General features: G+C 39.2%; 1 protein-coding gene across 7 annotated transcripts in view; it reads right to left on the bottom strand.

The window, feature by feature from the left end:
• The window catches only part of USP9X (ubiquitin specific peptidase 9 X-linked), a 150,918-nt gene that overhangs the window by 24,933 nt on the left and 110,969 nt on the right, over positions 1-15,016 (bottom strand). For all 7 annotated transcript variants that reach the window (XM_063634497.1, XM_055269208.2, XM_063634496.1 and 4 more), the window contains exons 27-32: positions 13,021-13,129; positions 12,344-12,490; positions 11,567-11,713; positions 10,172-10,394; positions 7,336-7,556; positions 3,115-3,305 (exon numbers count right to left, since the gene is read on the bottom strand). In XM_063634497.1, coding sequence (XP_063490567.1) covers positions 3,115-3,305; positions 7,336-7,556; positions 10,172-10,394; positions 11,567-11,713; positions 12,344-12,490; positions 13,021-13,129 — 1,038 coding nt within the window. The remainder of the gene's footprint in view (positions 1-3,114; positions 3,306-7,335; positions 7,557-10,171; positions 10,395-11,566; positions 11,714-12,343; positions 12,491-13,020; positions 13,130-15,016) is intronic.

Here is a 15,016-nt window from a genome sequence, read left to right as displayed (position 1 = left end):
CGCATAAAGAATATAACATAAAGGTGATAATTATACCTCTTCTTCACCTTTTCTGTAGGTTTGAAACTTTTCAAAATAAAAAAGTGGGGTGAGGAAGTGTAGTTAACTAACCCATTTGTATCAAGAGTAGATTATGTGTCTAAAGTGTGGATAATCCAAAGTGCTAGTCTATATAAACCAAGCTCCACTAGCACAGGGAGTAAATGAAAAGTCAAAAAAGCAAAGGCATTACAAGAGAAAAAAATTGTAACTGAATGACAAGACGAAAGTTTAAAAAGTGTAAGCCTCAGCTGGGCGCAGTCGCTCATGCCTGTAATCCCAGCACTTTGGGAGGCTGAGGCGGGTGGATCACCTGAAGTCAGGAGTTCGAGACCAGCCTGACCAATATGGTGAAACCCGGTCTCTACTAAAAATACAAAAATTAGCTGGGCATGGTGGCAGGCGCCTGTAATCCCAGCTACCAAGACAGGAGAATCGCCTGAACCCAGGGGACAAAGGTTACTGTGAGCCGAGATCACACCACTGCACTCTAGCCTGGGCCACAGAGTGAGACTCTGTCTCAAAAAAAAAAACAAAAAAAAAAACAAAAAAAAAAACCCCAGTATAAGCCTCTGTTTGTGTTCTTCAATTTGGAAGAGCATAAACAGAAATGCTAAAATAGCCTTAGGGCAGAGATGGAATTGGAATAACCTAGGGAAAGAAGACAGAACTGAAATAGTCAGAGAGGAGGGAGAATGGTATGCTGGGTGACGGGACTAAAAGCAAAATGAGAGATGGGAGGGAGGGTGGTCCACGCAAGACACTAGTACAGAGTAAGTGGAGGGCCTTTATGGGAGGAAAAGAAATTTATACTGCTTTGTCAGAAGAAGGGAAGGCGGATCAGAGTATCAGGTGACCCTTTGTTCCCCCGTCCTCTCAGTTGGCCGGAAAGCACCTTGAAGGGATTCCAAGGAGGATTATTTACAAAACAAAACAAACCAAACCTCACTGCTATAAAGAATTATACCCCTTTTCATACACAGTAAGAGTTACGTGGTTGTACTGTAGTTATTTTAGCACAGTGCATGACGCAGTTCTGACTTAAAGTCAAAGGAAACAAGATAAAAATGTAATTGAGTTTTCTAACTTAAAAAAATGGTGACGGCAATTTTCCCTTTATAGATCTTTTCTAGCTATTAAATGAAAAAATAAAATATTGTTATTTTATAACCCTGAAGAAATACTGTATTAAGATAATGATAATCAGCCGGGTGCAGTGGCTCATGCTTATAATCCCAGCACTTTGGGAGGCCGAGGCGGGTGGATCACCTGACGTCAGGAATTTGAGACCAGTGTGGCCAACACGGCAAAACCCCATCTCTACTAAAACTACAAAAAATTAGCAGGGTGTGGTGGGCCTGTCGTCCTAGCTACTTGGGAGGCTGAGGCTGAAGAATCGCTTGAACCTGGGAGGCGGAGGTTGCAGTGAGCCGAGATCGAGCCATTGCACTTCAGCCTGGGCAACAGAGCAAGACTCTGTCTCCAAAAAAAAAAAAAGGCTGGGGAGCAGTAGCTCATGCCTATATGCCTATAATCCAGCACTTCAGGAGGGGGGCGGGTCACCTGAGGTCAGGAGTTCGAGACCAGACTGGCCAACATGGTGAAACCCCGTCTCTACTAAAAATACAAAACTTGGCCGGGCAAGGTTGGCCCACGCCTATAACCCTAGCTACTCAGGAGGCTGAGGCAGAATTGCTTGAACCCAGGAGGCGGAGGTTGCAGTGAGCTGAGATCATGCCACTGTACTCTAGCCTGGGCAACAGAGCAAAGACTCCATCTCAGAAAAAAAAAAAAAAAAAATAATAATAATCAATTGCTGTTAACATCATAAGAAGACAGACATTATATGTCACTCCTCATGGAGATAAACATTACCCCCTATGAAGTAGCCTTGCCTATCCATTCCACAAAAAGAAAAATAATACCACAATCTGATCAAGCCTCTAGATCTCACAAGGTGTTTATAGAAGATGCAGGTGACCAAGAAAAACAGAAAATAATAAACGACCACAGGGATTCCATCAATAAAATTCAGACTGTGGGAAAATTTACAGGCTATTTGTCCTCCGACTCCCCCATAATTGTAAAGGGAAAAAAGGAACAGATGAAAAATCAAGATCATTATCAACCATTTGTGGTAAACGGACCTCAACTGAATCTTATTTTTAAAAAATATCAGTAAAAACCAATTATGAGATAACTCGGTAAATTCAAACACTGACAGAGATATTTGATATTAAGCAATTTTAAAAAAACATAATGGTATCATGATCATGTTTTGAGACAGACACTACAGACACATACTTAAGTATTTATAGATGGAACTAAGATTTGCTTCAAAACAATCCAGAAATAGGTAAGGGCCGGGGACAGTGGCTCACGCCTGTAATCCCAGCACTTTGGGAGGCTGAGGTGGGAATCACCTGAGGTCAGGAGTTCGAGACCAGCCTGGGCCCACATGGTGAAACCCCGTCTCCACTAAAGATACAAAAAATTAGCTAGGCGTGGTGGTGGGTGCCTGTAATCCCAGCTATTTGGGAGGCTGAGACAGGAGAATTGCTTGAATCTGGGAGATGGATGTTACAGTGAGCCAAGATTACACCACTGCACTCCAGCTTGGACAACAAGAGCAAAACTCCATCTCAAAAAAAAAAAAAAAAAAGAAAAAGAAAAAGAAAAAGAAAAAGGAAAAAAAAGAAGAAAATAGGTAAGAATATAGATTAAATGAGGCTGGCCACAAGTTGACCACTACTGAAGTTGGGTGACAAGTATACAGGGGTTCATACTATTTTTTCTACTTCTGTATTTATTAGATGTTTTCCTAATAAAAAGTTAATAATATGGTTAAGAGACTAAAGGATGTTGCCCTTCCTTACTATGCCAGTTTCTACTTCTTCCTAAGGGGACCTAAAAAAAAAAAAAGAAAAACAAAAAACCCACCCAACTAAGGACAGTTTGAATATTACCAGTGCTTAAAAAAAGATGCTTTCCAACATGTCTTTTAGAGGTTTAATGTTAGTGTATTGAGATGTTCATTTTAAGAAGTATCTCTATTATTGTCCATCCACAGTTTACCTGAACTGTTTCCAAAATCCTCTGGGCACATAGTATTGCAGTCGAGAAGCAGCTAAATGACCAAAGATGACCTGAAGGTGTCTTAGGACACCAATGTTGTACTCTTTTCTATCTTCAGTTTTACTTAATGCTGGTTTATCTTCAAATTGTTGAGGATATCCAAATACATCATCCCTGGGATCAACATTGCTCTAGAAACCAAAAAATGTCACCAATGAGCTAAAATATAGTAAAATACGTTGAGACAAATGCCAAGCAGTTATTGAACAAATGATTTGTATTCCTATTATGCTCATTTCCAAAGCACTTTTCAATTTATAAATTTTTAGTATTTAGTGTTTATCCCCACTATTTCACCTATTAGTTATCATAACCAAATAACCCTGACCATGTATAAGAGAGATAGATAATATAGTGTAGTATTAGCATAGTAATTTAGACTGAACTAGACATAAATGCAGGCTCTACCACTTATAAGCCAAGTAACTTTGAGCAAGTAAAAATTAGTTAAACTTTCTAAGCTTCAAGTTTCTTTATGTGTGAATGGGGATAATATACCCTTTGTGTAGCTATTGTATATAAAATGCTCAGATCTGTCAAAAAAAATACACCTACATCAGTATAGTCATTCTTTGCTTAATGACACAGATAAATTCTGATAAATGCATCATTAGGTGATTTTGTCCTGTGAATATCACAGAGTGTACCTATAAAACCTAGATGGTATAGCCAATTGCTCCTAGGTTGTAAACTTGTACAGCATGTTATTGTACTACATACTGTAGACAACTGCAACCCAATAGTGAATCTGTGCATCTAAAAATAGAAAAGGTACAGTAAAAATATGACATTATAATCTTATTGGACTACTGTCATATATATGGTCTGTAATTGTCTGAAACATTGTTATGTGGTGCATGACTGTAATACTCTTCCACAAATGGTGCTGGGTAAACTGGATAATCCACACGCAAAAGAATAAATTTGAGCCCTTATGAAACACTACATACAAAAATTAACTCAAAATGGATCAAAATCCTAAATGTAAGAGCTAAAACCACAAAACTGTTAAAAAAAACATAGGGCAAAAGCTTCAAGACACTGGATTTGGCAATGATTTCTTGGATATGACATCAGAGGTACAGGCAACAAAAGAAAGTATCTGCAAATCACATATCTGATATGGAGTTAATATCCAGAACATACAGAGAACTCTTAAAACTCAACAACACAACTCAATTTAAAAATGGACAAAGAAGATGAACAAGTGGCCAATAATAAGCACAGCTAAAGATGCTCAAAATCGTTAACCATTTGGGAAATGCAAATCAAAACCATGAGGAGATACTACCTCACACTCAATTAGGGTGTCAACTATCAGAACGAGCGAGTATAACAAGTGTTGGCAAGGATATGGAGAAATTGGAGCTCTTGTGCAATGCTGGTAGGAATGTAAAATGGTGCAGTCACTCTAGAAAACAGTTCCTCAAAAAATTTGGCTGTATATGGTGGCTCACGCCTATAATCCCAGCACTTTGGGAGGTCAAGGTGGGTGGATCATCTGAGGTCAGGAGTTTGAGACCAGCCTGGCCAACATGGTGAAACCCCATCTCTACTAAAAATACAAAAATTAGCGGGGCGTGGTGGTGCGTGCCTGTAGTCCCAGCTACTCGGGAGGCTGAGGCAGGAGAATCACTTGAACCCAGGAGGCAGAGGTTGCAGTGAGCTGAGATAGCACCACTGCACTCCAGCCTGTGTGACAGGGTGAGACTCTGTCTGAAAAAAATAAAATAAATAATAAAATAAAAATAGCATCACCAAATGATCTAGTACTTCCACTTCTGAACATATACCTGGAAATATTGAAAGCAGGACCTCAAACAGCTATTTGTATATCCATGTTCATGGCAGCCTTATTCACAATAGCTCAAATGGGAAAGCAACCCAAATGTCTATCGACAAATGAATGGATAAGGACAATGTGGTATATACATATAATGGAATATTACTTAGACTTTAAAATGAAATAAGCCAGCTATGAAAAGGCAAATACTGTATGACTTCACTTATATGAGGTATGTAGAGTAGTCAATCATAGAGACAAAAAGAACAGTAGCTGCCAGAGGCTGTGGGGAGGGAGAATGGGGAGTAGCTTAATGGCCACTGTTTCAGTTTTGCAATATGAAGAGTTTTGGAGATAGGTGGTAGCGATGATGTACAACAATGTAAATGTATTTAATAGGACAACTGCACATTTAAAAAACAGATGGTAAGTTTCATGTTATATGTATTTTACCACAATTTTAAAAAACAACAGAAGTAGTGGTATAAGATGTAACATGAAGACAGAATTCCTAAAGGTCATAATCATATGGCAGCTACAAAGAAGAATTTGTTTTTACATTTAACTATCTTTCAATATTCTCTGAATTGTATCTGAGAACTCTGATATAGAAATAGACAACAACCAGTCCCCGCCCATGAGAAACTTATACTCTAGGGATGGAAACAAAAACATAAGCCAAAAAAACCAAAACCCAAAAAACCCCACAAAAACTCCCACAGTACACTGGGGTGCAGAGACAATATGGAGCAGAGGATACCACGAGAGTAAAAGTAGTACACCTTATTTGAAATTGTATTATATTTTGTATGCCTCATTTACTTCTTGCCAGTACAATTACCTATACCTACTTGTGTTTAACTCAGTATCCCAGGTATATGATGGGCTCCAGAACTGGAATTTGAATTACATTTTTTTCCCAGAGCAGTGATTTTTAATCAGGTATGGGTATAAGTGTCCTTTATGAAGCTTTTTTTAAAAAGTAAAAGTGCTCAGACCCCAATCCCTAGACCATCTGGCACAGCAGGTCTAGGGAAGAGTTGAGGCAAGTAGATGTTTCAGAAGCTCCAACTGATAAACTACTTCTTCAGAGCAAAATCAGTTCTAGCAACTGAAGGGAGGGAATGAAAAGAATCATTTACTACAATTAGAATATACTCTGGCTTCTCTCTTCAGTTCTCACTATCACTATAAACAGGAAAAGTAAAACCAAGGAATTATTATAGGGTAAGCACAAATATGACCACAACTTAAGTCTTCTTGCCATATGCTCTTCTTTAAAGACCTATCTTACAGTTATGTCAATTCTGATTCGCCACTACAACTCAACTTCTTCACTGCTTTATATTGCACTGGATACTCAGTGGGCAGCCTAAATTTTGCCACAAGACTATGTGAGACTATTTAAAGTAGGGAAAGTTTATTTCCTAATCAAGAAGAGCTATATCTAAGGGAAATTCAAAGAGTAACCTAAAAGCAAGCACAGACAGTGAAATTGGCAGATACTGTATAACTTGGCATAAAATAGAAAATTAAAATTTAGAAATAGAAAAGTAAAAATTTTGAACTATTATTAAAAACGCAAGTTCTTACCATTAAACAAACCCCAAATTATACTAAACACTCTACACAAAAAAACATGAGTACATTAACTGTTGCTTTTTTTTTTTCTTTTTTTTTTTTTTTTTGAGATGGAGTCTCGCTCTGTCATCTAGGCTGGAGTGCACTGGTGCCATCTCAGCTCATCGCAACCTCCACCTTCCGGGTTCAAGTGATTCTCCTGCCTCAGCCTTCCAAGTAGCTAGGACTACAGGCATGTGCCACCACACCCGGCTAATTTTTGTATTTTTAGTAGACATGGGGTTTCACTATGTTGGCCAGGCTGGTCTTGAACTCCTGACCTCAGGTGATCCACCTGCCTCAGCTTCCCAAAGTGCTGAGATTACAGGTGTGAGCCACCATGCCCGGCCAACTGTTGCTTTAGAAATGTACAAACCATTCTAAAAATTAACTGCAGTTTAAATTCTGGTAGGTAGTGAGCACTATACTATGTTAAGAGGTAGCAGTTCATGCTGGCTGGGAGAAGTCCATCCCTACTTACTTTTTCCTTTTTTTCTGAGACAGGGTCTCACTCTGTAACCCAGGCTGGAGTGCAGTGGCATGATCATGGCTCACTGCAGCCTCAAGCTCCCAGGCTCAAGCAATCCTCCTGCCTCAGTCTCCTGAGTAGCTGAGACCACAGGTGTGTGCCTGGCCCATCCCTAACTTTCAAATATACTTTAACACGTTTGATCAAAGTATAATACTCTCTTAAGAGAGAATACTATCTGGTATCACAACTTGAAACACAGAAAACAGAAATGGTAACTCAAATTTACCTCATTGTCCTGCTTCTCATCCCCAGACATATCATCATCTACATCACTACCTGTGCCTTCAATGGCAAGAATACCGTTCCTAATGGAAGGAATCATGTAGAGTTGCTGAATCACAGAATTCATGTAACAAGTAGCACCGGCATTTTTCAGCCCCACGAATCCTTTGGGTGGGCGGGGTCCAACAGGTGGCAGATATTCCCACTCAGTAAGTGCTTCACAAGCTGAGGGAAGAAAAGATTCTTGTAGCAAGAACACAGCCATTTTGTCCTTTCAAACTCTATTACGCTGACAAAGCAACCCTGGCAATAATTCTACCACCCATAATTCACTAACCCTACAGCAACCTGAAGCAGTGTTCTGAGTTTGCACTTCATCTTCAAACAATCTAAAATATACAGCAACAGGCACCATTGTGCAGCTTCTTATCCAATCACCCACAAACCCGTTTTTTTTTTTTTTTTTTTGAGACGGAGTCTCGCTCTGTCGCCCAGGCTGGAGTGCAGTGGCATGATCTCGGCTCACTGCAAGCTCCGCCTCCCGGGTTCACACCATTCTCCTGCCTCAGCCTCTCCTAGTAGCTGAGACTACAGGCGCCCACCACCACGCCCGGATAATTTTTTGTATTTTTAGTAGAGACGGGGTTTCACCGTGGTCTCGATCTCCTGACCTTGTGATCCGCCCGCCTCGGCCTCCCAAAGTGCTGGGATTACAAGCGTGAGCCACCGCGCCCGGCCTAAACCCATTTTATATGATGTTGCTTCTATGGCAGTCTCAAAAGTACAAGATAGTATAATGCTAATGTCTACATGCTAACTTTACTTGCATCTTTATTTTTAGCCATTATTCACTTTCTTAATATTTGATACTTTTGCCTTCAGATTTGGCAAGGAATTAAATATTATCTAAATATATCAACACATTATAATTTTCTCAGTTTTAAATAATCCTAAAACCACATGGGCTCACATCCTGGTTCTGATGCTTATCACCTTTTCTCCCCCACCTTTAGGTGACTTTGTTTCTTCCTAGTAAATGTAATAATAAAAGTAACACTTGCTTTCCTGATATCTATAATGCTATTTTGAGGAGCAAGCAAGACAGATTTGTGAAAATTGTAAATCACTGTGCATTTTCCTATCTCCCTCCACCTAGTATAAACCTGGAAACAACATTAAGTATCATTGTCTACGGTACCAGTTAATTATATCATACCAAACTGCATGGCCAAAAATGGAATTAGGTAAATATTTATGTGTTGACGGGGAACAATGGCAGATGGGGAACAATGGCAGATAGGGAACGATGCAAACAATGTTGCACTATACTCCAATCTGTGATTAAAAAATTAGCCCCCATTAAGTTAAAAAAAAAAATACAAAAATTCTCACAATACATAGATTTGATAGGACAGCTAAAGGTCTAACCTTTTAAGCCATCGATTTATTCAGAAATTCCTGAGATGTTATTTAAAACTTCCAAACATTCTGAAACACATCAAAAAGTAATTTGACATGTTCTTAAAGATTTACTGTAATCAATTATATTCTTAAGTGTTTTAAATAGCGATTTTCTCTTAAAACAGCACCAATTATGCTTATTTCTGCTTTTTCTGTTATTAATATTTTATATTGCCCTTGCCCTTTTGAGCTTCAATTCTTTATCTGTAAGGTCTGAAATCTGCAGCCTATTCCTGCGCCTGGTGTGGGCATTAAATGAGGACATAAATAAGGTGCACTAAAATGGTAACTTCTCACGTTCTAATCTTCAAAGCCAGATCTTCTTCGAACTCATAGCGTTAAGGAACTTCTAAGTGAGGACCTGAAAGGTTTTCCAATACATGCAATTTAAAGTTTTAAGTCTGGGCCAGGTGTGGTGGCTCACACCTGTAATTCCAGCAGTTTGGGACGCCAAGGTGGGTGGATCACCTGAGGCCAGGAGTTCAAGACTAGCCTGGCCAACATGGTGAAACCCTATCTCTACTAAAAATACAAAATTAGCCAGGCATGGTGGCAGTACAAAATTAGCCAGGCATGATGGCAGGCGCCTGTAAGTCCAGCTACTTGGGAGGCTGAGGCAGGAGAATCACTTGAACCTGAGAGGCAGAGGTTGCAGTGAGCCGAGATCGCGCCACTGCACTCCAGCCTGGGCAACAAGAGCGAAACTCCGTCTCAAAAAAATAAATAAAGTTTTACGTCTGTACTCTACGGCATTTACTTTGGCTACTTTTTAATGTGGAGTCTGAATTTTATGTCAGGTTTCATGAGATGAAATTTATCTTGCCAAATGGCGACACCACTTATAGGATGACATTTAACAAATGTTTGAATTTTTTTTCTATACAAGGTGGCCTGCTTATGATGGTCTTATTTTTCTTTTTTCTTTTCTTTTTTTTTTTTTTCTGAGATGGAGTCTTGCTCTGTCACCCAGGCTGGAGTGCAGTGGCGTGATCTTGGCTCACTGCAACCTCCACCTCCTGGGTTCAAGCAATTCTCCTGTCTCAGCCTCCTGAGTAGCTGGGATTACAGGCATGCACCACAATACCCAGCTAATTTTTGTATTTTTAGTAGAGACAGGGTTTCGCCACGTTGGTCAGGCTGGTCTCGAACTCCTGACCTCAAGTGATCCACCCACCTTGGCCTCCCAAAGTGCTGGGATTACAGGCCTAAGCCACCGTGCTCGGCCTATAATGGTCTTAATTGTACATTCATTCACTAAAAATGTTAAACTAGTTACTGAAAGAAATATGTAAGGTGGAAATATTTTCTGAAAGAAAAACAGGAAAATAACTTTGAAACACTGAAATGATCAATTATCACATTATATTAAAAATACTTACTAGTTATTGCTGTGCCAATGTAATACATTTCAGTCAAAGAATCTACTATTTGTTTGAGATTCCTCACACAGCCAACAGCTAATGCTACAAGTAATTCAAAACCAGCATTAATTGTAGGTGGTGAACCACAGACTGGAATAGCCTGTTCGGCCGGGAGCTCTCCATTTCTCATATACTGCAGGTAAACATTGGATGCAGGAAATATGAAATCATCAATTAATTCCTAAAAAGTTGAAAAAGGGATTACATATTAGCAGTGCTATATATTTTTAGGAAAAAAAAGTCTCTTGTAAGTAAATCATTTTAAAATTACTCATTGGAATTTAAGATCTCATTACATCTCAGAAAACTCAGATTTTCTACCAAAAAGATCTTCCTTCAAAACACTATTTACTATCACTAACATACCTAATTTTGCAGGTTAAATAAATCTGTAAATATTAAGAAAACTGAATGTAGTACTTATCATTTTTATTTATTTATATAAAAATTATTTTATTTACATATTTATTTATATAAAAATTTATTTTATATAATTTATTTATATTTATATAAAATTATTTATTTTTTATACTCATATAAAAATTTATTTATATAAATAAATTTATATAAAAATTTATTTATATAGAAATAAAATTTTTAAGTTTGCTCCTTTAATCAAGGGTATAGCAAATTAAACCCATTCTGAATAGAAATAAAATGTACAAAAATGAAACTCTGTTTCCTTATGTTACTACATGTATGAAAAAAACTCATTAAAGATATACAAGATGCATTCTTACGAAACAGAGGTTTGCCTCATTAAATGAAATGAACAATTCAGATTTTCCAAAGAGAAAAATTAAACAACAATTACTTTATAAAGTATATTATTTATTTATCTATTTATTTTGAGACAGGGCCTTGCTCTGTTCCTCAGGATGGAGTGCAGTGGTGCGATCTCAGCTCACTGCAACCTCTACCTCCTGGGCTCAGGTGATCCTTCCATCTCAGCCTCTCAAGTAGCTGGGGACCATGGGTGTGCGCCACCACACCTGGCAATTTTTTTTTTTTTTTTTTTTTTTTGTAGAGAAGGGGTTTCACCATGTTGCCCAGGCTGGTCTTCGACTCCTGGGCTCAAGCCATCCACTGGACTTGGCTTCCCAAAGTACTGGGATTACAGGCATGAGGCCAGCAAGTCCAGCCATGAAATCTTATTTAAATACAAATTTAGAAATGTCTCTTGAATAAAGTAAGGCATAATTGTATTTCTTAAATTACTGTAAATTTGATAAAGATTCTTAAAAAAAAGATCAAGAAAGTACAAAGACATGATACTACTATAAATTAATGAAATTTGATTATAAACATTTAGAAGGTTGATGTGTAGCTTACAACCAAGAACACAGAACTTACTTTAATGAGATTAGCACCTCCTTTTTCACAACCAATATGAAATTTTTTCTCAGAAGTTTGAAAGGCCAGTAACTCCTTTGTCACTCCAAGGTGGCCTTCTAAGATCGTCTCTTCAATACCCGTTTCTCCTGTTCTTTTAACGTCATCCTGCCAAAGGCGGGGGGTCGGGGGTGGGGGTGGAAGAAATCAAATGTCTAGCTTACGAAAGGGAGGTAAAGAGGGAGAGAGGAGCCAGAACGAGACAGAGCTGGAGGGATATGAGATAATTTCCTTAAGTCTTTCCATTCAAACAACTTTGTTTTCTTCAGAACTTTCTAGAAACTGGCTTTATGAACTACTAGAAGAAATGCTAATTTGAAGGCTAAAAACTACAAATCTCTTCAGAAATAAATTCTTGTAACATTCTGCCTAAGTAAAAAGTATCAGATGTTATGATAGAAAGTTTTGCTCTATCAGACTCATTTTTGACATAAACAATTTAAGAATAATTTTTTTAAAAATGAGAATTTGCAAAAAGGCCCAAAATGCTAAAATAAAAGAAGCTGAACATCAGTATTTCAAGTCTCAAGTAAGCAATTCATTTTACAAAACTAGATATGCATTAATTTTGTGAACCACAGGTTACTAACGTCCACCGATGCAGAGTACATTCTTTGGTCCCTTTTATCAATCTTTGGAGTTTTCCATTTAACCAAAATGCTCAAAAAATATAAATCATCAATAAAACATTCTATTTACTAATAATGACATATAAATGGAGTATTAACTGCAACTTACCCTAATTCTTTTAAGCCAATCAATTTCATTATTGAGAAGAACTTCAGCATTGGGTACATTAATATTACTATTGTAAGCGTAATTAAGAAGGTGTCTTAAAAGAGTAAAGTAGTCGCCTGAGTGTTTAGCTCTCTCTCTTGCTGTGCTCTGGAAACAAAGTAGAATAATATCAATTTACATGTCCATCCTCAAAATCCACTTTTTTTTTTTTTTTGAGACGGAGTCTTGCTCTGTCCCCCAGGCTAGAGTGCAGTGGCGCGATGTCGGCTCACTGCAAGCTCCGCCTCCCGGGTTCACGCCATTCTCCTGCCTCAGCCTCCCTGAGTAGCTGGGACTACAGGTGCCCGCCAACATGCCCGGCTAATTTTTTTGTATTTTTAGTAGAGACGGGGTTTCACCGTGTTAGCCAGGATGGTCTCGATCTCCTGACCTCGTGATCTGCCCGCCTCGGCCTCCCAAAGTGCTGGGATTACAGGCTTGAGCCACCGCGCCCGGCAAAATCCACTTTTTTAAAAACCCAGAGTTAACTAGAGATGACTACCACAGTACGGGAAATTAAGTAGTACTTCATTTATTAAATATAGACTGTCCTAACTTTAATGCAAGCTAAAACCACAATGAATGTTTCTTGCTTAAAGAATGAATCACACTGATAAGCATATTTTAAAAAGTCTCACCCCCAAAACAGTAAAGAGTAGAGTAATGAAGAAAAGTAGAGGCCGGTGTCCCATGCAACATCTGGTGCACATTAAAAAGAACTGCTCCTGTGCCACCTGACGAACAGTTCTGAAATAAAAATGTTTCACATTTAATACACTATTTCCATTTTAAAATAATGATTGTAACATTGTTCCCTCTTGGGCAGGAGGGGTGGAGGGAGTATAAAAGGGAGATAAATTAATAGTAAGGATACAGGATTACCCTACCTACACACACCAAGCACTCAAGCCAACACCACATAATACATAAACTGTTATGTCCAGGACTATAACCTCAAACTGACACTAAGAGTTTGAGGGATACCACCTTCTAACACCTCTTTCTTGGAACAGGCTGGAAATGTTCCTCTATATACCAAATGCTCTATTACAATAACCTTATGCATCTTTTTGGCCTTCCACAGAATTTTTATTCAACTGTGGTTTTGCACAACAGCTCTGTGGAAATTCTGTAGTAACCACAGTTAGGCTATTGTGGCAGAAGTCTCTTATGCCAGGGGTCCCCAAACCCCAGGCCAGAAGGCCAAGTGAGCCTTATGGCCTGAACTCTGCCTCCTGTCAGATCAGCGGTGGCATTAAATTCTCATAAGAGCACAAACCCTACTGAACTACACATGCAAGGGTTCTAGCTTATGTGCCCCTTATGAGAATCTAACTAATGCCTCATGATCTGAGGTGGAATCCTTTCATCCTAAAACCATCCCCCACTACCTCCCTGATCCATGGAAAAATTGTCTTCCATGAAACTGGTCCCTGGTGCCAAAAGGGTTGGGGACTGCTGCCTTATACCGTACTGGCAGTTCCAAAAGCACGGTCCCCAGAGCAGCAACATCAGCATTATCTGGGAACTTGTTAGAAATGCCAATTCTCAGGCTCCAATGCAGACCTCCTGAATCAGAAATACTGGAGGTGGGGCCCAGCAATGTGTTAATAAACTCTTCAGGTGAATCTGACGTGCACTAAAGACTGAACCGCAGGCTGGGTGCAGTGGTTCATGCCTGTAATCCCAGCACTTTGGGAGGGTGAGGTGGACGGATCACGAGGTCAAGAGGTCAAGACCACCCTGGCCAACATGGTGAAACCCCATCTCTACTAAAAATACAAAAATTAGCCAGGTGTGGTGGTGGGCGCCTGTAATCCCAGCTACTTGGGAGGCTGAGGCAGGACAATTGCTTGAACCCGGAAGGCAGAGAGGTTGCAGTGAGCCGAGATCATGAAACTGCACTCCAGCCTGGTGACAGAGCGAGACTCCAACTCCAAAAAAAAAAAAAAAAATCACAATACCATATTTTCTCTCTGATGACCCTTGGGAAAACCTTGTCTCATGATTCTCAGATCTGGGAATCATGGATCTATCTTTTTTAAAAACTGTTATGTACTATATAGATCTCACTAGAATAAAATGCTCCAAGAGGGCACAGACATCATCTATTTAATTAACACTGTGCCGCTGGAACCTAGAATAGTATCTGGTGTATAAGAGGAGCTCAAGAACCAGTTATCAGATGTGTAGTCTATCTCCATTACAAAGTAAGCTCTTTCAGGGTAGGGGCTTTCTTGATGCCAAAGGTCCTGGCACCTAGAACAATGTATGACACATGGAAGATGCTCAGCAAGTACCTGCTAAGCATTTGTGAGTATCTTACAGACATCACAAACTGCATTTCATGGATAACTACATTTCTGTCTTTGTGCTAGTTACTAGATAACTCAGAACCAAATTTATTTTTATTTATTGATACAGAGTTTCACTCTTGTTGCCCAGGCTGGAGTGCAATGGCAACATCTTGGCTCATTGCAACCTCCGCCTTCCAGGTTCAAGCGATTCTCCTGCCTCAGCCTCCCGAGTAGCTGGGATTATAGGTATATGCCACCACACCTAGCTAATTTTGTATTTTTAGTAGAGGCAGGGTTTTTCCATGTTGGTCAGGCTGGTCTCGAATTCCCAACCTCA

This window comes from Symphalangus syndactylus, chromosome X, assembly GCF_028878055.3.
Source record: "Symphalangus syndactylus isolate Jambi chromosome X, NHGRI_mSymSyn1-v2.1_pri, whole genome shotgun sequence".
NCBI classification, from domain to species: domain Eukaryota; kingdom Metazoa; phylum Chordata; class Mammalia; order Primates; family Hylobatidae; genus Symphalangus; species Symphalangus syndactylus.
This window is presented reverse-complemented; position numbering and strand designations above follow the sequence as displayed.